Here is a 22,343-nt window from a genome sequence, read left to right on the forward strand (position 1 = left end):
GGCCACCTCCCCGAAGGGGACCGTGAAACTCAGTGATGCCCGGAGAAATCACCCTCAAAACACAACTGTCCAATCAAAATGGAATTTCTGCCAAAAACACCTACTGTGTTTGTCATATAAAAGAGAAAGACTATTTTAAGGATGGAACCATCATGCAGGACGAATGAAGAGGCAGAACAAACAAAAGGTGTTGAGTTTGGGCTCGTTTTTATGATGTTGCCGTCCTCACTGTCATCGGGCTGTCCTAGTTCCCGTACCTCACACCAGGAAATGGATTGTGGTGAAGCATTCTGATGGCACTCTCCACCAACGCCTTCACAATCAGTCGTAGCAAATGATCCTTAAAGCAGGTAAAAAAGCAAAGATGAGGCATCATTGTGCAAAACTCATTCTAAAACTCAGAATAAAGTTAGCTATTTTCACATTTTAGGAAGTGACCATGAACTGTCTAATTCCAGGACTTTGGATTCTGAACCTGGCCACATCGCTGTGCTAAGTAGCAGTTGGATTTGCCATTGCCACTAGGTCTGGACTCTGTACATTCTTTTTTCTGCGCAACATTGAGCTAGAAAAAGTAGACTTGTCTCTTACATAAATGCTTAAACGTATTTCTACATACAATCACTTGAATGAGAACTTACCTTCTGATGTCCTTAATATTTTCTCTTGAATTGTGTCCCGTGCCACATTATCTCCATGCCCAAGATAGAGCAGTAATCCAGCGAGGGGTTGTAAGTGGGGATGCTAGTTCTCTAACTCACCGTCACTTGCTGTCAGGTAATGTCCTTTAGACGCCACGTGCATCGTGTCCTTTTCTTTTCTTTCTCTCTTTTCTTTTTGTAAACTATACCTCTAACATTGGCATAACTCCGATCATCAGACCTTTGGAATTCAGTGGGCACGATGCCGGCGCTCCCCTGGCTGGTAGTAGGTGCTCCAAGAATATTCCTGAGCAATGGCTGAGCTCCTGCAAAGTGCTGCCGACCCCAGAACAGACAGACAGGAGGCAGGTGACACGAACAATTCACACGTAAAGAGACCCCATCACGAGAAAAACATAAGGAAAATATCCAGACAAACAAAATCAGCAATGTTCCATTTTAAGCTTTTGCTAAAAAATAAACTGTAGAGAAAAGGAGGACCCACTGTTGATGAGATTAACAACTGATAGCTGCAGAGGCTTTGCAGTGTGCAGAGTGCTTTACATAATTTGGTCATTATATTAACCACATGGGGCTTATTATCATCATCATTATTATCACCATTTCTTTACTATTATCCGTTTTACAAATTATGGACTGAATTGCTTTCGAGATGCCCAGCTTCCATTGTCTTTTAGCCATTGGTCATTAAGAAAATTAATTGGCAACATTTATTGTGAATCTGAAAGATATATGTGCTGTTTTTCCCAGTAATAACTCTTACGAGAATTTGTCCTATGGAAAATTTAAAATTAGAAGATGTCCTTCGCAGTGTTGTTTATGATAATGAGAATTTAGAAGTGAAGTATCAGAAGAATGGAAAAGCAAATACCACATGTTCTCAGTACTAAATTGGAACTAGTCAACACTTAAATGCACTCAGGGAAGCAATACTCCAGGGGAGTCAGACAGGTATGCGGGAGAGGGCTGGGGTTGATTCACACCTGGAGGGTGTAACGCACACCTTCTGGCTAAAGGGACTTTGACCTGAAGTGTACAAAACTAACTATGTAATCAAAACATGTACCTCTGTAATCCATGGTGTTGTGAAATTAAAACAACAACAAAAATTAGAAACAACCAAAACTACCCAGAAGTAGGAAAATGCTAGTATAAATTATCTACATTAAATCAACAAAATGTTACATATTTAAAATTATTATGAAGATTATGTAACGTCATAAGAAAGAGGCTAGGACATCATATTAAGAAGCGTAACATAAAATCACACCTTTTCCTCTGGCTATAACTAAGAAAAATATATGCAAATATCCGACGATGAGCTCTGTTAGATGGAGTTTGGCCAGATGTCATTTACATTATTTGTGTATCTGCATAATTTTGAAAAATAAGTTTTAAGAAATTTACATAACAAAATAGGTGCCCAGTACTTTTTTCCTTGACTTGATGATTAAAATAGGGAAAAACCAGAAAAGTATTAACTAATTACACGTTTTAGAAAAGAACCATTGACTATCTAATTTCCAGGTTCTGGATTCTGAGTTCAGCCACAGTGCTGTGTTCTGCCGTGGTCACATTTGTCATTGCGGCTGGTCCTGGACTCTACAGTCTGTTTTCTGTGATAAACATATTGCAGGAGGTACTTAACACCAAGAGTCCAGTGTAGGGAAAGGCCAGGTTTGTGTCTCACCCGTAGATGTGTTGAATCGCACTGTTCTCCAGAACGCCCGTCCTGTGGTGCAGACTCTGGGTGCCTGCGTGTTTAAGGTACTGGATGTGTCCTTGGAAAAGATCCTCTGAGCCTGAAATTCTGGATGGCAAAAGGAGGGCAGATTTCCAATGCAAATAACTGACACAAATGGGCCTTACTCACAGGCACCTAGATCATTTGTATCTCACTTTTAATGGTAGTGTTGTGAATTATATTCTTTTTGGGTTTATAATTAGAGGCCAGAACAGATGGTGAAGGACTAGTTTGAAGTGATGTGACCATTAGGACGGCCTCCGTCGTCCAGCTGCAGTTCTAGGGAACCTGGTTTTCTCACGCATGCTCAGAACAGGATGTGGTGCTGCTATAAGTTCCAAAGGTAGCTGCTGACGCTGAGTTTTTATGACATGTATGTATATGAATGAGACTGGACCTCAAAAAGCAGACTCTGGATGTCTCTGAATGTGAGTCCTCTAAAGGGGCAGGGTGAGTTCCTATCAATCATACTCCTGTAATTTTGGTTTGTTTGTTTTTTTAAAAAAACATACAGTTCCACGATGCAAATAACATCTGTTTTGCACTCAGGTTCTCTTAGAATACTTTTAACCCCAGCATGACCCATCACCAACACTTGATGTGCTTTTGCGGCTTATTTAACCAGTTATGTCAAATGCCAGGGTAATGTTCCCGCTTCAGCCCTATGGCAAAGTTAAGTCGTGTTTGTGAAGAGAGACCCAAATTGGAAGGTACTGCGTACAGAATTTTGTATGTTAAAGGAAATTATTGTTGAATCTTTGAACGCTATGAAAAGTCATCATTTCAGAATATATTCTTAAAAATCCAGACAGGCTATTTTTAATGTAATAAGCCTATCACTTAAAAGAAGAAATCTGTCTTTGATGTCATTTGCTGGATGAAAACATTCCTGTTCAATAGAAAACCAGCATCTTTTTCATGCCCGTTTGAGATCAGATCAGGCAACACACCAGTGTGCGTTCAGATATAAATGCCATATTCACTTTGAAATGTAAATTGTTTAAAGAAAAATAGCATATGGTGGAGGTAAGTGCCTTTTCAAATCAACTCTCAACACTTTAGGGATATAAGTACAGCTGAAATTATTCTTTGGAAAGATCTGGCGCTTTTGACACATGGAAGCCTGCACTAATCAAGGCGCCTCAGCACACACACATATCCATATCAAGGGCAAGGGGCTGCCAGGATGAGAATTAGCATGGTAATGCTGCCGCCCCCCCGCCAGTCTGGGCAGGCACCAGCTGATCCGTAGATGAGGTATTTGAGGAAACTGAGTTCACAAGGGGCCAGGTAGTCAACCATGTGTTTCATGGTAATGCAGATAATATTTGGGGGAAGATACCAAGACAAATGCCAAATAGGGCCTTTTGTGACCACCGTCCAAAGGAAGGTAGCGTTCAGTACTGCTAGGGCCAAACCCCTCGTCAAGGGCATTAAAATTGTTTCCTTGCCCAAACCCAGGCCCTCTCTTCCTGACCTGACCTCCACATTTAGAAACCATTCAATTGATGTTTTATTTTAGTTTTGGGGGGGGGGGTAAAATTTTCTTGATATAATACACATGCAGAACGTGCAAAATCCTTAAACTTACATCTAAGTGGACAGGTGGCCAGCCCCCCTCACGAAGCCACCATGGGCCTCTTCCCTAGTGTGGTGCCACCAGTCAGAACCATCGCGTTCACCATCTTTTGCTCGGCGTCCTATCTGTGATGTCCGTCACCGTCCCCATCAGCATTTCGTCTGTCCTCGCTGGCATGTGCCGTTCCCGTGCCGTGGCGCACCTGTGCTGACGGACGTTTCAGTGGCTCCCGGAGTGGGGCTGGTATGAGTAATGCTGCTGTGAACATTCTCGGGCGTGCTTTTTGGTGGACCTGTTTGTGCACATCTGTATGGTTACCATCTGGAAGGATGTGAAAGGGGAAGAGGAATCCTGAGAGAGGAGGAAGTAAATGGGATTGGAAACCCCTTATGGGGCCTTACGTCTGGTGAGTCAGGGGGCAGGGCAGTCGAGGCTGTGCTGGGACAGTATAGGGTGGTTTCTCCACCTCCCGCCTTTATGCAGTGGGCCCAGTTCCAAAGTCTAAAGCCAATCCGCAGGGCCCATGCCGGTCTCGTGCCTCCAGCAGGGTAGGCTCCTGCCCTCGTCCTTCCTTGCGGCTCTTGCTGTTGGGCACATGTGGACTGACTGGCTCCCCTGCTGGACTGGCCTGCAGGTTTGCTGAGGGCAGGACTCTGTTTCCTTTGTAGTGTCCAGCACAGCAGGGGCTCAAGGCCGAGAGGCAGGCGCGCTACAGGTCAGTGTTATGACAGGCGGCAAGTGCCAGGAAGGTCTGACTCTCCCTGTGAGCTGGCAGGTCAGCGTGCCGCAGTTCGGTGGGCGACGAGCCTCCTGGGTCACCACACAACAGCAGTTTATTACAGCAGCAGCAGCAGAAGCCAGAGCTTCAGCACCACCACACACTGCTTCCCCAAGGCCCAGTTCCCGTGGGGCGACACAGCACACGCAGTGGCTTACCTGGTAGGAGAGGAACCCGGCCCTTTGTAATGGGATGTAAGCAACCTTTGCCTCGGAAAGCAACACCATCTTCATTATCCCACACAGCAGCAGAGCTGCTCTCAGAAGGGAGACGCTACTCCTGTCATCCAAGCCCGTTCCCTCCGTCAGCGTCTGTGAAAAGATAACAGAGAACAGAATAGCAGCAACGTTTATGTTTGCAGGATGTGAAGAGGCCAAGACTGATGGAAAGCTGCCTGTGGGCAGGAGAGCAGAGGGGAAGGACCCACTGCACGGAGCCCGCTGCCTTGTACTCACCCCTAAGGCAGGCAGATGTCCCCCTAGCTTCTATGAGCAGCAGCATCCTTCCAGGGCCTCCTGTCCGCTGACCCTGACTTGAGGTTGGTGAGCTAGAACCAGTCATCAGACCCACCTCTGCCACCAGGAAAGAGAAACTTCTGGCTTTTACAGATAAACCTATAAAGAAAGAGTTTCCCACTGAGAAGCTAAGACTTCTTCCCCATCCAAAAGATCCCACCTTCATAGCTTCTCTCTCAGACACACAGATGAAATTCTCAAGCGAAACAGCTGTGCTTTTCAGTGGGACAGAATCAAGAGGCAGTCTCTCCCAGACAGCACTGGGCCTGGGGGTTGGGGTGCTCGTCGCAGACCCCTAGCCTTTCTGGTGTGTGGCTCCTGTCCTTCCAGCCATCCTGTACTTGGAATCCTCCTGGCTTGGGTGGCAAGAGCTCAGGCCTCCTCTTAAGCATTCCCTTTAGTTGGGCAGCGCCTGTGACTCAAAGGAGTAGGGTGCCAGCCCCATATACTGGAGGTGGCGGGCTCAAACCTAGCCCTGGCCAAAAACTGCAAAAAAAAACAAACATTTCCTTTAGCTGTCAGGAAGAGGTGTGAGAACTTGGTTTAACTCATCAGTACAGCAGAGCTAGGTGTCTGAACTGTCCCTTGGTGGCCGAGGGGGCTGTAGGTCCCCAGCCCTTCAGGCTGATGGCTGAGCACAGAGGCTACACCCGGGTGGGGCTGCTTCCAGCTGAGCAAGGCCTAGTGTGTGATTCCAGTACTTTTCTGGCTGACCTCGACTGCGTTTAGAACAGCGCTTAGGCACACGTTGTCGTGGGTGGTCTTGATGTCAAGATCCTTACCTCTCAGGCGATCAGCTAAAGTCATGGGTTCCTGTCACAAACGAGAACTTTAGATCCTCAGTCTTAATTAATAACCGCTTAACGTGAAATGAATCACCATTCAATGAAAACTGCAGCCCTCAAGTACTTTGAGAGAGAATAAAGTGATGTTAAACATAGCTTCTTCCTTTTATGCTGAATGGTCTTTTTAGAAGTGCTGGAAACTGCCTGCGTGGTAGCACACCTGGCTGGTATTGCTGGATGTTTTCATAGAAAAGACTAGAAACAGGGATAGAATTACTCGGCCAATTAATTAATGGCATTCAAGGACAGAAATGAAAGTACGTATTTAGGCTTTGTGTGTGTGTGTGTAAAAATAAGCATTAGAAATTATAACCTGCTATGCCGGAGGTGGCGGGTTCAAACCCAGCCCCGGCCAAAAACCACAAAAAAAAAAAAAAAAAAAAAAAAGAAATTATAACCTGCTGTCCTCATGACAGATTGGAAATGTATACAGTTATTAAAAAATAGTCCCTAACCTTTTGAGGGTTCCTTATTTATCTGATAGATTTACTGAAACTCGGTAAAAATGCCTCAAACTATAACCTCTGGCCAAGACTGCTCACACGTAGGGACAGATGCTTCCCCGTTAAGCTAACACAGATGTTTCCTTGAGTCTCGGGGCCACCACTTTGCTTCACAGTCAAAACTTAAGTGTTCGTACGTTTATGTTTAAAGGCAACATAAGCGTCTGTGACGCTCCCCTGACTTAGGGCAGAAACAATGTTTCTTACCCTTTGTGGGTTTTTTTGCTTCAGTTAAACAGATTTATTTCTGCATCGTCACAGAAAATACTTGTTTACTAACATCATATTTAGTTTGGGTTTTTCAGAAAAAATTTAACAGATATGAAAACAGAGTGAATGAGTATACGTAAAAGAGATTTATACCCTTGAAAGAAAATTGGGACTGTTTTGTTTCTGAAGTGAGAATGCTCCCACGCGTATTTCTAGAAGATGTGTAACGGAGAGTAACCCCCCGTGGAAGCACAGTGGGCGGGTTGTTGAGTGCAGTGGGCGGAGGTGGAGGCAGAGGCGGCCCTACCTGGGGCCGGGGCGGGATTCAGGCCCCACAGACACACACCGAGATGGAGAGGGCGGCTCCTTGTCTCCTAGCACCTATGGCTGCCGGAGGGTCTCACTTTCCAAGGGATGATGGAACTGTAGATTTTTTCGGATAAACTCTCCCAATTTGTCAGCTAAGCAAAAATGCATCTGTAAGCTCAAGCCAGACTCCAGGCCACAAGTCCCTGTCTCGGATTTAAAATTTTACTTTGTAACTGTGTGTCCGTGTACACACACTGATTTGGCCAAAATTCCCTCCTGTTGCTTCTGTTTAGTCCCACAATTGGGAATTGAGTGTGGCTGGGAGGAGGGGACGTTCCCAGCCTGAAGCGTTCGAAGAATCTGCTCTCTGAAGGACCATGCTCAGCTGTTTTAGATTCTTCTGTCTGGATATCAGGAGCATGTGGTCCTGCCAGGGGGGTCTTTACCCCAGAGGCCCCAGTTTGGCTCCTTAGAGACCCTCCCAAGAGGCAGAAGATAGGCTCCGAGCCATGCCCCAGAGCAGCTCCGCCAGCATCTTCATGGACTTACTGGACTTGTACTTGAATTTCATCAAACTGCCTGAAGTTTGAAAGCTCGTGGACCAGCCATAGACACATTAGCAGCAGCACCCTCCCTCCGTCCTCCTGGGGGGACACTCGGTCTCAAGATGAAGAACTTTAGACAGAAGAAGAGTTCTTCAGCAGTTACCCCCTTTGAACATCTTACATGTCCCCTATCTTGCTTTTAGAGTCATTTGGCCACCATCACATGCATGGTGACACTCATTTCTGGAGTTGTTTCAAGCGGTCAGTGACACCTGCACTACTGTAACTACTGTCCTGGGGGCAGTCTGCAGGCGGGAGGGGCTCGGAGGTACCGGGCAGAGCTAGGTCTATCTTCGCAGTATTGATTTTACTGTTTTCAAACCTTTCCCATTTTTTTTTAACCCACCATAAAAATGTCAGCAGTATCCCAAAGCTTTGTTTGCTTGTGATTCCCATGATGGGCAGCAGGACCTGGCCCAGTAAGCCGCAGCAGCCACTCTTAGGAGGTGCCACTTCTCCAAATGCTGCGTCAGTGGGGGGGGGGGGGGGGGGGGGGGGCTCAGAGTCCCCATGGGGAAGAGAAGCACAGGGGACCATGCAGCACCAGGTGGGCAGAAGTGGTGCCAGGGCCACCCACGGCCCCAAGGGCTGAGAGAGCCAGGCTACCTGGGGAGGGAGTGAGGTCCTGACCCTGTCTCACTCTCTCCCTCTGTATCCCCCTGTGGTGCTCCCCTCAGCTGAGCCCAGTGAGAAGCCAAAAGAAGCTAGAACCTGTTGCAGGACCCAGGCGGGGTAAAGAAGGGGTGCAACAGGAACACAGCAGGCGTGGCTGCAGAAGGAGAACCGGCCGTGCCCCTGCGGGTGGGAGCAGCTCATTTGCTATGCAGGGCTGCTCTCCACTGTGGGACCTGAGTGCCCTTTTGTAATAGGGACCCAGCCCAAGCATCTCAGACCCAGAAGACAGCTGCAGGGTGGCCTCCGAGGTGACACTTGGAGAATCCTGAAAGGAGTCTGTGGTGTTCCGCTGAGGCCAGATGCCCAGCCCACCTCCCATGGCTGTTGGGAGGCTTGGTAGAAGCTCGGGAGTCAGGGTGTTAAGTGTGGGGCTGTCGTGCTGATGTGGGACTCAGAATGGCGTTCTGGGGTGTTAGGGCTCAGCTAAGCCCTTAAATTCAGCTCTTCAAACATAAGAGCTGCGTGAGGTGGAGGTGAGGGCTAAGAAAACTACCTCCAGACTCCCTCAAGCTGGGGGCCAAGGCCTGAACACCCTTGGTGACGGTGGTCTGCAGTGGTGAAGAGCTTTGGTTATAGCTTCTGTTACATCTCAGCAGTCACTTTCTGATTTGAGTGCTTGTTGTTTTAGTTAATCTGAGCTCTGAAGCAGGTCCAGTCAAACCTGAACATGCCCATGGGTCACCTGGGGGTCTCATTAAAAGGCAGGTGTTGGGATGCTGTGTTTCTCATATGCCCAGGGTGACGTTTTGCTGGTGGTCCGAGGACCGCAGTTCAGGTAGGAAGGTCTGTAGCCAGCCAATTCTTGCCTTCCCTGGAGCGTCCCTGGTGGCTCTTCCCTGCGGTCAGGTACACCTGCCTATGAATAATTTCCCTCTTGACATTCAGAATAGACCCAGTCAGACAGCAGCATAAAACAGGTATCCCTTTTTTAAGGCAGAAATGCATTTTTTAAAAGCTAAACCCTTCCTTCTTGTTAATCGCTTATTTGTTGCACTGCTCACGTGCCACACGTCAGGAAACGGTTTTGTGGCTCTCCACCCTGCACGGGATGACAATGGGTCCCTTGTTTGAGGGGAGCCCTGCTTCCTACCCCTAACTGCTCAGCACATCACCTGAGTGCTTTTGAAAATGCATATTCTCCCCAGCCCCAGAGCTGCTGAATCAAAATCTGTATTTTTTGAAGCCTCTATTTGTAAAAAGCTCCACAGGAAATTCGGGTAATTGGCCACATTTGGGAACTACTAATATGGGCGTATTTAAAATCTTGTACTGTGAAAAACTTCTAACGAAACAGTTTAGAACTTAATTAGTTCTGAACTAAGACAATTGGAAGAAAGTTAAAAAATAAAAAGCCCTAATCCCTCTGAAGACCTGCACGTGGGCTTAACATGCTAATTCACTGGCAGCAAGGTGTGACTGGCTGAGCTTTAGAGAAAGGCACTTCATTATGTTTTTGAGTCTAAAATTGGGGTGACCAGATAATCATTCATTTTGATGTTGAGCAACTGATTCAAATCATTAAGTATACAATGGAATCATTTTTCATCGCAGCCATGAGCTGCTTTTCCTCTGCTTGTCTTTTCAAGGTTAAGAGTAAACTCACCTGGTTTAAGAGTCTGTGTTCCCTCTGTGTCACATCTGGGGACTTTGATTTGTGTTGATCATAAAGTGCGGCTTCACCATGAAAATAATCCTCTGGTACCAGGCAGTTGACTCCCAGTCGTGATCATTTTCAGTTGCGCTGATCAGGAGACACAGCTGGGCTCCCATCTCGCCTTGCTCTCGGCTGGGTTCCCGTCTTACCCGCTTGCTCCTCCTGGTCAGGCTCCTGTCTCACCCTCATTCCTCCCGGCTGGACCCCTGTCTCGCCTTCTTGCTCCCAGCTGAGCTCCTGTCTCGGCCTCCACCTCACCCTCTTGCTCCTCCCGGCCGGTCAGGCTCCTGTCTCGCCCTTTTGCTCCTCCCAGCTGGGCCCCTGTTTCACCCTCTTGTTTCTCCTGGCTGGACTCCCGTCCCGCCTTCTTGCTCCCAGCCGGGCTCCTGTCTCGGCCTCCATCTTGCCCTTTTGCTCCTCCCGGCCGGCCAGGCTCCCGTCTCGCCCCTGGCCTGCCGGACGCTGTTGCTTTTCTCAGGACTGCCTGGGTCTCTGTCCTCAGCCCCCCTTGTGCAGAGGTCACTGTGGGGTTGAGCGTCCGTGTCGGGCCATTCTATCTGCAGCCTGCTGAGCGTCAGGCTCCTTCACGTCACTCTGTCAGCCGCCGTCCAGATCTGCGTCCCCCCGTCACTCCTCTTGAATGTCCTCTCGCTGTTGTTTCCTGTTTCTGTTGTTTGCGCGGGAGGCAGGCTGAGGGTAGCTCTTGGCGGTAGGCACGTCGCGTGCCAGCGTACAGGCCCCCAGACACATGCGCCGGCTTCTGTGGTCTGTAGTCCCCCGTGGTGTTCACCTGACTTGTTTATTCCTAGGGAATGTCACTAGTGCATCTGGGTCTCAGATGGCAAGCGGCATCAGCCTGGTCTCCTTCAACAGCCGACCCGACGGCATGCACCAGCGGTCCTACTCAGTGTCCAGTGCCGACCAGTGGAGTGAGGCTACGGTCATTGCAAACTCGGCCATCAGCAGTGGTAAGAGGGGGCACAGCCCCACGGACCCGCAGCCTCTTCAGGGTCCTCTGTTGTCAGCGAGGGGCTGGATGTGGCACCCAAGCTCTGTGCTCCACTTGGGGCGCAGTACCCGGGGTCCACTACACCAGCCCGACTCGTCTCGTCTTTCGTCTGTGGAGCTGTCTCGCCCACCTCATCTCATGTTAGTGCAGGGAATTGATCCACTTGACAGGTTTGGAAATGGAGGCTGTAGAGGGGGCAAGTGGCTTGCCCAGAGTCACATGGCAGGGAGGTGGTGGAGCTGAGCGATGACACGATCCGTGTCCTGATCACACTGCCCTACACGGCTGGCCTGCACTTCCACTGTCAGCGCACATTTTATATCGTTAGGGCTGATTCCTGCCCCTTGGTGGTTTTCCAGAATTCCTGGCCTACCCTCCAAATTTTGGGAAGTCTCCTCTGTAATCCCTCAGACCTAGACTTCCTCCAGCACTGTTTTTTGGGGTATTTTTTGAGGAGTATGGCCGGCTCCTTGGGAAACACATGTGCACACTGGAAATTATCTTGGTGTCCATGTGAGAATGTGGCATACCCGGAGTCCAGGGCGCCGGCTGGCTGCCGCACGCTATGCCTGTGCTATTTTGTCTGTGGCCTGTTCACCGGTATTTAAAGGAATTCCCACTTGAGGGTAATCCATCAGACAGGGTTTGGGAGTAATCTCAGCATAATTTGTCCTAATTAAAGGACTCAGCACCAGGTCCTCCCTGTAGGCCCCGCAGCTGTGGCAGCAGGACGTTTGCTCTGGATAAACATCATCCTTATTTCTCACCACTCCACACTCCTGGCAGATGCCACCACACAAAATCCTTCAAGGAAGACGTGCTCAGACCATACGGGAGGTGCAGTCGGGGAGGCCGCCCCAGAGGGGCTGGCAACACCCAGACTCGGACCGGACCCTGGAATGTTGCCCCACTGCCCGGGACCCGGCATGGCCCCATTTCTAGCTCCAAGGCTCCTTCCTCTCCAATGAGAAGACGCCCTGGTGGGTAGCAGAGGTCTGCTGGAGCCTCCTCAGCACTGTGGAGTCAGGATACCTTGAGATCTTCAGCGAAGGGGACTTTTAAGTCATTATAAATTGACTGCCTACAGTTTATGCCCCAGAAGGCTTGGTGGTCCTGGTGGTCAGCCTTTTATCAGCCACCTGGGCAGCCCTGAGCCAGTACCCACTATGTCCGTGATCCTGTCTTTGTACCGTTCAGTGGACACGGTCTCCCTCCCTTGCATACTCACTGACCATTGGCACGACCATAGTACCTTCTTCTGTTTACTAAATACCCACTATTGTTATCACCGTTACTTTTTTAGGGACCCCAAGTAGTTCACATAATCAATTAATTATCAAACACTTTAAAATATTGACTGTCAATTAGCATTGCCATCCAGTAAGTCTGCGCTGGAGGGCATGGGGAGCTCTAGGCTGGGCCTCCCCAGAGCCTGGTGCCTGGGTGTCAGGGATGAGTCCCTGCCTTCTCCACTCTCACGCTTCTCCTCCTTCAAGAGTCACTGAGGCCCTGACAACGTGCAAAGAAAGGGACACTTTTAGGGTCTGTTCCTTTTGTGCTACTGGAGTTATACTCTGGAGGGGGCACTTGACGAACAGTTTCCTGAAAGAGGCCGTCAGCCCAAGAGGCTGTCACCACCTAAAACTAAGGTGCAGGCCCCAGCAACCATTTGAAGTAGCATGTTAATCTCAATCCATGCTATACACATTTTCCTTTTTCATGCTTCTCTCTTTGATAAAGACTCGTAGGATAGCTTTTCCTCTACTTAACAGCTCCTGTGTCCAGCTCTGTACCTACACAGTAGGCATTCCCGCACTGCCAGATCATGACTGCGTTATCTCCAGAGCCCTGGTTTCCTCGGAAGTCCCCTTCCACAAATGTGGACTGCGTCCGTCTGAAGCGACCAGGAGCCCAGCATCACCTGCATTTGGCTGCTGTTTCTATATTGACAAAGCAATTTCTTATGTATTAAGGCACAGGCAGGTCCAGTAAAGAGACAAGAAGCACGAATTACTGAGGGCCCAGGGATGGCGTGAGACGGAGGGCCCAGGGCGCACAGGTAGTTTAAGGACTGATAGAGTTAATCAAGGAAAACTTCCCCAAGAGAATCAAACTTGTGGTGCTCAAAGAACCACTCTCATGTGCAGAACAGCAGGAGGAAGTTATTATAAGCATTGGGGCAATCTGGTCAAAGACTCAAGAGAGGAGGAAGAGGAAATGTGGGACAGCCAAAGACCTTCGGTGAAGTGGAAGCTGTTGGCCGGGAGCAGCAGGACCAGGGAGGCCAGAACTGCCACGCCCGCACCCTCGCTTAAGATTTAGAGATGACACTTTAAAGAACAGAGATCCAGAAAGACTACAAAGTGGGACACAGAAGTAGGAGGCCACAGCCTCACAGAGCTTCCTTGACGCCTGCGTTTCCTACGAATTCAGTGTGCCATGCCCAAAATATTTTTGAAAAGGAAAACAATGAGAGGAATAATAATCAGAGTTAATATTTATTGAGGACTTTATGTGGAAGATCTCCCTGGATCATCACAGAGTTGAACCCGTTGTCAGCTCCATTTCACAGATAACCAGATTCCAGCAAAGAAAGTTTAAGTGTTGGTTGTCCAAAGTCACATCCTGGTAACTTGCCTGAGTCCAGGCCTCACTCTTCAGCGTTGGTTCTCGAGATGAGCCTCTGGCCTCACTCTCCAGCATTGGTTCTTAGGATGAGCCACTGGCCTCACTCTCCAGCGTTGGTTCTTGAGATGAGCCACTGGCCTCGCTCTCCAGCGTTGGTTCTTGGGATGAGCCGCTGGCCTCACTCTCCAGCCTTGGTTCTCGAGATGGGCCACTGGCCTCACTCTCCAGCATTGGTTCTTGAGATGAGCCACTGGCCTCACTCTCCAGCGTTGGTTCTTGAGATGAGCCTCTGGCCTCACTCTCCAGCGTTGGTTCTCGAGATGAGCCACTGGCCTCACTCTCCAGCCTTGGTTCTCGAGATGAGCCTCTGGCCTCACTCTCCAGCATTGGTTTTTGAGATGAGCTTCTTTGACTAGCAGCAGCAGCCCCTGGGAACTGCTTGGAAAGGCACATTCTCAGGCCTCACTGCAGACCCCATGCCTAAAACTGAAGTGTCAGGTCCCAGCAAGCTGTGAAGTAGCAGGCCCTCTGTGGGGTTGTGTTGCATGCTGATGTTGGGGAGGGGGACACTGCTCTAAACCCTGGCCTCCCAGAGTCTGGGTCTCATAGACTTGGGGGTGAGGGGGCATCGTTGCCTAACAATGCAGAGCCCCATCTCCCCCAGACCCTGGACATCTTCCTGTCCACCTGAGCAGAGAACACCGTCCCCCATCACACTTCCCTCTGGCTCGCATCAGCCTGGCCTATCCTGGATGAGTTCATCAAGCCGCCAGACCTTGGCAACTTTTAATGAACACCAGGACATGGAATCTGAACTTCCAGAAAACCTGTTTGAGACTGGATTTCAAGACCTTGGCTTTGGCGTAAACATTGCCCACAGTGCTTGGGAAATAATCACGGAAGATGCAAACCTGATTAAGGGTCTTTTGCCTTGCTTTTTCTCTTTCACAGTTGATACTAGCCCTCTCCTTTTTAAAATCTTTATATCTGTGCCCACAGCCCAGTCTCTGGTTTGGATTTCAGAGTCATACAAAGCTTGCCCAGTATGAGCATCAGGAACAGGGGACGCTTAGCAGCTCTTGATACAGATGCCCTAATGTTGACGCATGTGCCGTCCCATTGTAACACACATTATCACCACAATAATAATAACAACATTAGCATTTAGTGTGTCTCTGCCCCCTTGTCAATCCTAAATTAAGACTTTGGCTCCAGAGAAGTTTTTACAGTCTTCCTCCCTAGACACACAGGTACCCCCGGGGTTTCTGCTTTCAAGCCCTCACGAGCAACTCCTGATTATAGAGATTCCTTCGTAGTGGGCTGCCTGCAAAACAGGAGGTGCCCGTTAAATTAAGAAGAGAAGAAAAGAAGACCCCCTCCTGTGAAGCGGAATGCCCACCGCTTTATGACTATTACTGTTGGAAGGTTTTACATCCAAGTACCTGAGGTTTAAAATTAAATGTCTGATATAATTTGGCGTTGCTAACACGAGACCCACATCTGCCCTTAGAGAAAACCCAGACAGCTCAGTGCTGGGTTTCAAATTGCCGTCTGCTGGCTCCCGAGCAGTTTGGAGGGCTGGGCCCCTCCTCCACAGAGCACCACATACTGCTCCGCGTAATTTTTTAAACGTAGAAACATATTCATCTTGAGCTTCTGCATTGAAAAAGGCTGCTCCCGGAGTACATGAAAAATTAATTTTTTTACATTTTTTCTCACTCTCCTAAGTGTTTGACAGAAGTAATTTTTGCAGCAAGAGAGAATAAAAACTGGTGGCTGTAAATCCCTGTCCTGGAACCTCTTGTGTAGATTCTTTATGGAGCCAGAATTGATCTACATGTCAGATCCTGTTGTGGTTTCAACTGTTTATCACCGTAATGGCAGTCGTGAGCCCGTGGACACCAACTTATAATCCTAGGTGAAAGAAATTGGTGTTTGCAGTCAATGAAGGGGCAGCTTAGGTTTATTGATAGATTCAGAACAATTATCTCTGCAACAACTATTGGCTGAGGGTTTTCTCAAATCTTACTGCAAGGCCGTAAATTTTTTTTTTTTTTTGATTAATCATTTTCTCCATAGGTAATTTTCTCCAGAAGTGTTAGCCGAAAGTTAGCATCACTAAGAGTAGCAGAGGCCTTGGGGGGGTCATTTGTAGCCTACGTGGTTGTCATATCTCCCTTCAAGGCAGGGTGCGTTTTCTGAGGCTTCTCACCCACTCTGACAGACAAAGCAGAGGCCACAGGTCTTGTGTTCATCCGCTGCCTTCCTGAGCATCTGGGCCAGCCTGGCCGGCCCTCCCCGCCATCTCCCGCTATGCCCGCCTTGGCTGTCAGCCCCAGCTGTTGCTGTTGCCGTGGCAGCCACACTCCCCCCACCCAGGACTGTGGGTTGTTCTGATAGCTCCACCCCTGCCTGATTGCTTCAGTCCCACAGTTCATCTTCCTCTGCGCTGATGGCCGTCACCATTCACACTGCATTTCGTCACATGACTCCTCAGTGAGCGTGACCTCCCTGCACCTGCCTCCCCCAGGCCATTGTGCAGCCTCGCCTGCGTCAAGCACAAGACTCTGTATTCTCCGTGTTCACCCCTCGCCCTTCAACGTGGACAACGCATGTCACATCTGCGCGTATGGGTGTGCCTTGGTCCTGGTTTGCTGCTCCTCCTTTTTTTTAAATTTCAGGTTAATTTTTGTGAGGGTACAAACAACTAGGTTACGGTGTTTGCATTTGTAGCTGTCCCCCGCACCCAGGAGGTGTGCCTGTATCTTTATGTTGTGCCTCTTAAGTGGGAGCACACAATCCCTTTCCTCATTCTCCCTTGTCCCCTCTCTTCCCCCTCCCTACTCCCCACTGCCCCCAACTTGAACTGAGCTTTGCTCTTATGTGGGCATGTATTAGATCTTCCACTGGCTTCGTGTTAGCACTGAGTACGTGGCATACTTGCTTTTCCATTCTGGTGATACTTTAAGAAGAATGTGTTTCATGGCCAGGAGCAATGGCTCACGCCTGTAATCCAGGCACTGGGGAAGCCAAAGCAGGTGGATTGCCTGAGCTCGTGGGTTCCAGACCAGACTGAGCCAGAGCAAGACCTCATCTCTAAAAATAGCTGGGCATTGTGACAGGTGCCCGTAGACCTAGCTACTTGGAAGGCTGAGGCAAGAGGATCGCTTGAACCCAGGAGTTTGAGGTGGGCTGTGAGCTATGATGGCACAGCACTCTACTGAGGGCAACAAAGTGAGACTCTGTCTCAAAAAAGAAAAGAATGTGTTTCAACCCTGTTTCCTTCTAACCACGTCATCATGTATCTCCTTACCAGACTCTGTGGTTATTAAATAGCCAATCCTGAATTGAAAGCATTTGAGTTTTTGCTAACTTTGAAGTATTTTATCTCATTAAAATTTTTTTGCATGGCTGTTATAACACTGGGGGAGAGGAACGGGAGCTGTGCCTTGGTGACTGTCCACTCCGCACATCCTTCACTCCTCCCTTCCCAGGAAGAGTCAGCAGCCCTGCCCTGGAGCCCACAGCACCCCCGCCAGCACGCCCTAACTGTGGGTCCCCGGGACGTTGCCTGTCACTCCGCCAGTGTTGGTTTTCGTATTTGGAGCTTTTTGTTGCCCTCCTTGGATGTCATGCTGACAGTTTTAGGATGGGACCAGGAGGTGGTATTAGTGTGACACCATCAGTGTCAGCCCACGAGGCTAAATATGTAGGAAGATTTTAACTGGGGGAGTTGGGGGTGGGGGACCTGTGTCTCCTGCCCCCTCGTGATGGGCTTTGTGTCTGATGCTCGTGGCCGGAGATTCGCCATCTCTGTCTGATGACAGGTTCAGAGAGGCTGAGAAACATCCCGTACTTGTGACAGCCAGAATTCACACCCAGGTCTTTCTGATTTCAAAGCTTATGCTTTAAAGGAGAAGTGAATGCTTAGTATTAAAGCATCGTATCATAACATTTCTTCATCTTTTTACGGCACTTGCTTTTCAAGGAAATACATCACAATATGGATGTACATTTTCTCCTTCCACCGATCCCAAAGTTCCCTTTATCAGTTCCTCCCAAATCTTGGCTGGCATTCAAAAAGCATTCCCTGGGGTTTGTCATCAACCTTCAGCTTAGCTTGGTGTTAAAGGGCCCCTGGGCTCTCATCTCTCAAAGCTGGGCACTGCTTGTCTCACCACTGGGGGGCTGTTGCACTCACCAGGCTGGCCAGCCTAATTAAAAGGACGACCCGGTTCCCTTCTGTGCTCAGAGCCTGCTTTCCTCTCTCTGCATGTGGCCGAGGAAAAAGCAAGCAGCATCCTGGGGTGACTGGACACAGGAGTGAAAGGTGGGTTTTCCTCCCAATCAAAGTGCTGTAACTTGGTGCTGTGTCTCCCTCCTTCCTTCCAATCAGCTATTTTCAGCAGCAGGTGCTGACCAGGAGGAACAGGCAGCAGTCGGGTGCTGCCGATGAGAGAACAGGGGCAGTGGCTTTTGTGCCCAAAGGCAGTGACCCTCGTGTCTAGAAACCATCACAAGCAGACGGCAGAGGAGGACGCTGCTGCTGGACCAGGCCTCCAGCCCTTCTAGCCCCCACCATGCTTCATCCAGACCAGTGCTTCTCAACTGGTGGTGACTGGGTCCCCCAGAGGGACATTTGGTGATGTCTAGAGTCACTTTGGTTGTCCTAATAAGGGCGGAGAATGCTATTAGAATCTGTGGGTGAAGCAAGTTTGCTGCTGAGTATACCACAGTGCAGACAAGATCCCCCACGACCAGGACCTACTCAGCCTAGACCCTCAGGGTGCTGTAGTCAGGAAACTTGATCTGGACCGGGTTCTGGGTTCCCTTCCAGCTGCTGTTGCCACGTTGCTCCACAAATTAAATAAGCATCCTTCCCAAAGAAAAGGAAGCCAGGGAGAAGGTTACTGGAGCCAGCCCAAAGCTGTGGTTTATCCACAGGTGCTTTTGACGCAGCCCGTCCACCAAGGTTCAGGGGCACAGCCAGCCCAGCAGCGGACCTGCCGCTGCTACCAGTGATCACAAATGTGGCAGTCACTAAACCCGGCTGGGCCCAGAGCCCCCAAGACAAGTGCTGGAGAGGGTCAGGGTGTGGGGAAGGGTGTCTGAAAGGCTATGAGGAGCTTGGGGCGGGGGCGTCTCAAACTGGCTACTCTTGGGGATTATTTTCAAAAATACCGATTCCCTGGGTCGCCAGGTAGTGATTTGACTCATTTGGCCTAAGATGGAGCCTGAGCAGCAGAAGGTTCCCCTGTGGTTCCAAATGTGCACCCAGGGTTGAGAGTCGTTTAGAGGCACTTAAGTGCTATGCGCAGTGGTGGTCGTAAGTGTGAGGTATTGGCCTGATTCTGTACAAATGCAGAGAATTGACCTGGACAGTGGGTTGACGCGGACGGAAGGACATTCTTACTAGCACAGAGTGGCCATGGTGACATGGTCCAGTGTTACATTTCACAGGGCCCGTGTCCCCTCTGTCCTCTGCCATCTTCTGCTCTCCTGCTCACGTGCAGGCCCTCTTCCTCCCTCACCTGGGAAGCAGGGGAGGCCCTCACTTGCCCGCCACGTGTCTCACAGGCGTCTGCTCCTGCTTTAGGGGTGGGCTCCCTGCCACCTCGCTACTCTCAGTGTTAGTCTGCTTCCACAGGTACCCCCACTACCCTGTGCCATGGGCTTCTCCCAGGCTCTGATCACTCCCTTCCGCAGCATGCCTGCTCGGCCTCTGTACTTCCTGCCTTTCTTTGCCTTCTTCGTAGCACGCCTTCTGGAACATGTGTCTGTGCTCAGTGTCTCCAGTTACTCAGCCCCACGTTCTCGCAGCCCCAGCCCCTCCGTCCTCCACGCCTGGCACTCCACAAAGGCTGCAGTCACCCTAACGGTCCTGGGCCCTCCTCAGTTCCCTGGTGATCCACTTCTCAGCCTGGGAGCCCTGTTGGCCGCCCGGCCTGCTTGAGACCCTTCCTCCTGCAGGCTTCTCCTACAGCACACTGTCTGGGTTTCCCTGCTATTGCCCCTCCTGTCATCCTCCTCCCCTACCAGGCCTCCGGTGACAGAGGAGCCCAGAATGCGGCTTTTCCTTTCTTCACAGCACTCCTCCTGGAGTAGGCCTGACCATCCACCTAAAGTTGGGAAACTCCCAAGGTCATGTCCCCAGTATGACCCCATCCTGCACGGCCCGCGTGCCCGCCAGCTGCCTACTTGGAAGGCAGTTGGACAGCCCGTGCTCAGTGTGTCTGTCCAGAGCTCCAGCCAGTTTCATCCTGAATGTCTGCTTTCTCCCTCCGTCCTCCCAGTAGTTGAGGGCACAAACACTGAAGAGTGGCTTGTGCAGTCCTTACCTTCACCGGCAGAGTCACTCGCTGGGTCTGCCCACTTACCTCCACCCCTTCCGTGTACACCCTGGTTCTGCTGTTGCTCTGCCTGCTGGTCCCAACTCACTTCCTGCCCCGTTTTCTTGTTTCCCAAAATTCCTTTCTCACCACAGCCAAACTGATCTTCAAAAAAAAAAAAGATAACACAATGAACCGGCCGGACCAGAACTGAACCAGATTGCCGCTCCTGGCACGACCACTCGGGCTTCCCCAGAACGTGGAATATTCCTGATGCTTTATTTCTGGTCAACAAGGGCCCAGCTGGTATGGCCCCTGTTTGCTTATCCCCTCTCCACGGCTCCAGCCAGCCACGCTGCTGAAAGCTGGGGTGAGTCATCCGCCCGGATCACCAGGTTTCTACTTGGAACCTGCCTGTGCAGCCAGGCAGCCCCACACGGCCCAGACACCTCTTCTGCCTCCCGCTGCGGTGTTTCCTCGGAATGTGCTGCAACCTGGCTGACTCTGGGCACTTCATGTCTGTCTCCTGCCCAGTCCAAAGTGGTCAACTCACCCTGCTGTGTTGTACTGTTTCCTAGCACTTGACACTGTCTGAAGTGACCCGGTTTTGTTTTCTTACCAGTAGTTTTGGGCAAGAATGTAGACTCCACGAGAAGGGAGGCTTCAGGGCCTTGTTTGTTGCCACGTTCCTGAGCACCCAGGGCCGTGCCCAGTTCATTGTCACAGCCTCGCTGCTCAGTAACTCTGCTGGGTCAGGGTGTGGGCCGTGCATGAAGGGGGGTTGCCAAGGCCTCTGCCAGTGTTGTGCGATCTAATTGTTTGAATTTTTCAGATTAAGTATCTTAATACTTTGTGTGTTGCTGTAAAGCTATTTGTTACCAGAGCTAGTGGCCCCTTCCGCAGAGCAGAGCATGTGGGTTCTGGGGGAAACACGGGCAGTGGAGCAGCAGCTCCACTGGGAACTGGGAAATAAGCCCCGAGTTTCCTGCCTTAGGTCATCTCCCCCCACTTCTGAATCATAAGTAAAATCAGTGCTAATAAGTCGGGGTTGCAGCTGCATTTTCACAGCAGCGACTTGGCACATTCAGCTCTTTCTCACTGACACGGTTACAGCGATGGACCTGCTCATTCACCGGTTCACTTGATAAACATACGTAAGCTCTTTACCATGCACCATGGTTCTCAGGGGGCATTTGACCTGGCCCGAGAGAAGGTGGACACTCCAGTTTGGCCCGTGGAATTGCCGGAAAAAGAAGTGTGTGTGCAAAGCGTGAAAAGCAGGGTGTGTATGTGAAGCTTTGTGGGGCTGACACAGAGCTGAGGCCTAGAGGCGGGAAGGAGGGTGAAAACCAGATCAGTGAGGGTGAGAAGGAAGCTAGAAAGGTTTGCCTGAGCCTGCACCAGCACAGTGCCCTCCCTGTTCTTAGGGAGGAAAGGGCCACGATTTGAAAAGGTCGCCCTCCCGCCAGTGGTCCCATGTGTGGCCACATGTATGGCCAGACCAGGCAGAGGACGGTTGAGAGAGAATGGGGCCATTCCAGGCCAGCATCCCTGCTTCTCCGCCCTGCAGAAAGTCTGCATGTCCCTGTAGCACCGTCCCTGAGGCTCTGGTCCTCAGTCCCCCTTTCTCATGTGCTTGGCCCATTTTTTAATCAAGCTATTTGTCATTGACCTCAGTACAACAATGTGTTACTATCTTACATTTTTAAAACTTCCTAGAATACAAAAGTCTATTTTATAAGATTATTTGGCATTTTATTATGTTTTTTATAGTCCCTGCATTTTCAACTGTAATTTTTTAATTTTAGGGGTATTTTTTGTTGTGTTTTTTAAAGATACAAAGCATCATTTACTATCCCAGCATCCAATCGCAAATAGGTCGTGTATGATAAAAGGACTTGTCAATACTGGGCCGCTTCTCCAGCCCCAAAGAAAAGGTTGGGATCTTTTGTATTTGAAACATTAAAACATAAGTTTATAATGTGCATTTTTGAGCAATATAGGGCTTTTCCTCGTGGCTTTATGCCACTTGTGGGCCAGGAATATATTCACTTCATAGTTCTGTGGTTTGGTCACGTCCTCAATGGAGGAATCCAGGAGCTTAAGAAACTTCAATCATACTGTCTCCCTCATGACTTTGTCAACTGTTAGAACAAAATTGGTCAGATCTTTTTTAGTCCCTTGCATCCTGGTCTAGAATTTATAAGCAGATGCACAAAGGGAAAGGCCTCGAGGGATCTAAAAGAATTGGGGTACCCAGAAGGAAAAAGAAGCAGACTCGAGCTTGGGGGGAGAGTG

At 49.7% G+C, this 22,343-nt stretch overlaps 1 protein-coding gene across 10 annotated transcripts in view; it reads left to right on the top strand.

The window, feature by feature from the left end:
• The window catches only part of AGAP1 (ArfGAP with GTPase domain, ankyrin repeat and PH domain 1), a 547,645-nt gene that overhangs the window by 385,052 nt on the left and 140,250 nt on the right, over nt 1-22,343 (top strand). For 6 of the 10 annotated variants that reach the window (XM_053596986.1, XM_053596987.1, XM_053596985.1 and 3 more), the window contains one exon: nt 10,889-11,047. The exons of the other annotated variants lie outside the window; for them this stretch is intronic. In XM_053596986.1, coding sequence (XP_053452961.1) covers nt 10,889-11,047 — 159 coding nt within the window. The remainder of the gene's footprint in view (nt 1-10,888; nt 11,048-22,343) is intronic. 10 annotated transcript variants of the gene reach the window in all.

This window comes from Nycticebus coucang, chromosome 7, assembly GCF_027406575.1.
Source record: "Nycticebus coucang isolate mNycCou1 chromosome 7, mNycCou1.pri, whole genome shotgun sequence".
Lineage (NCBI taxonomy): Eukaryota > Metazoa > Chordata > Mammalia > Primates > Lorisidae > Nycticebus > Nycticebus coucang.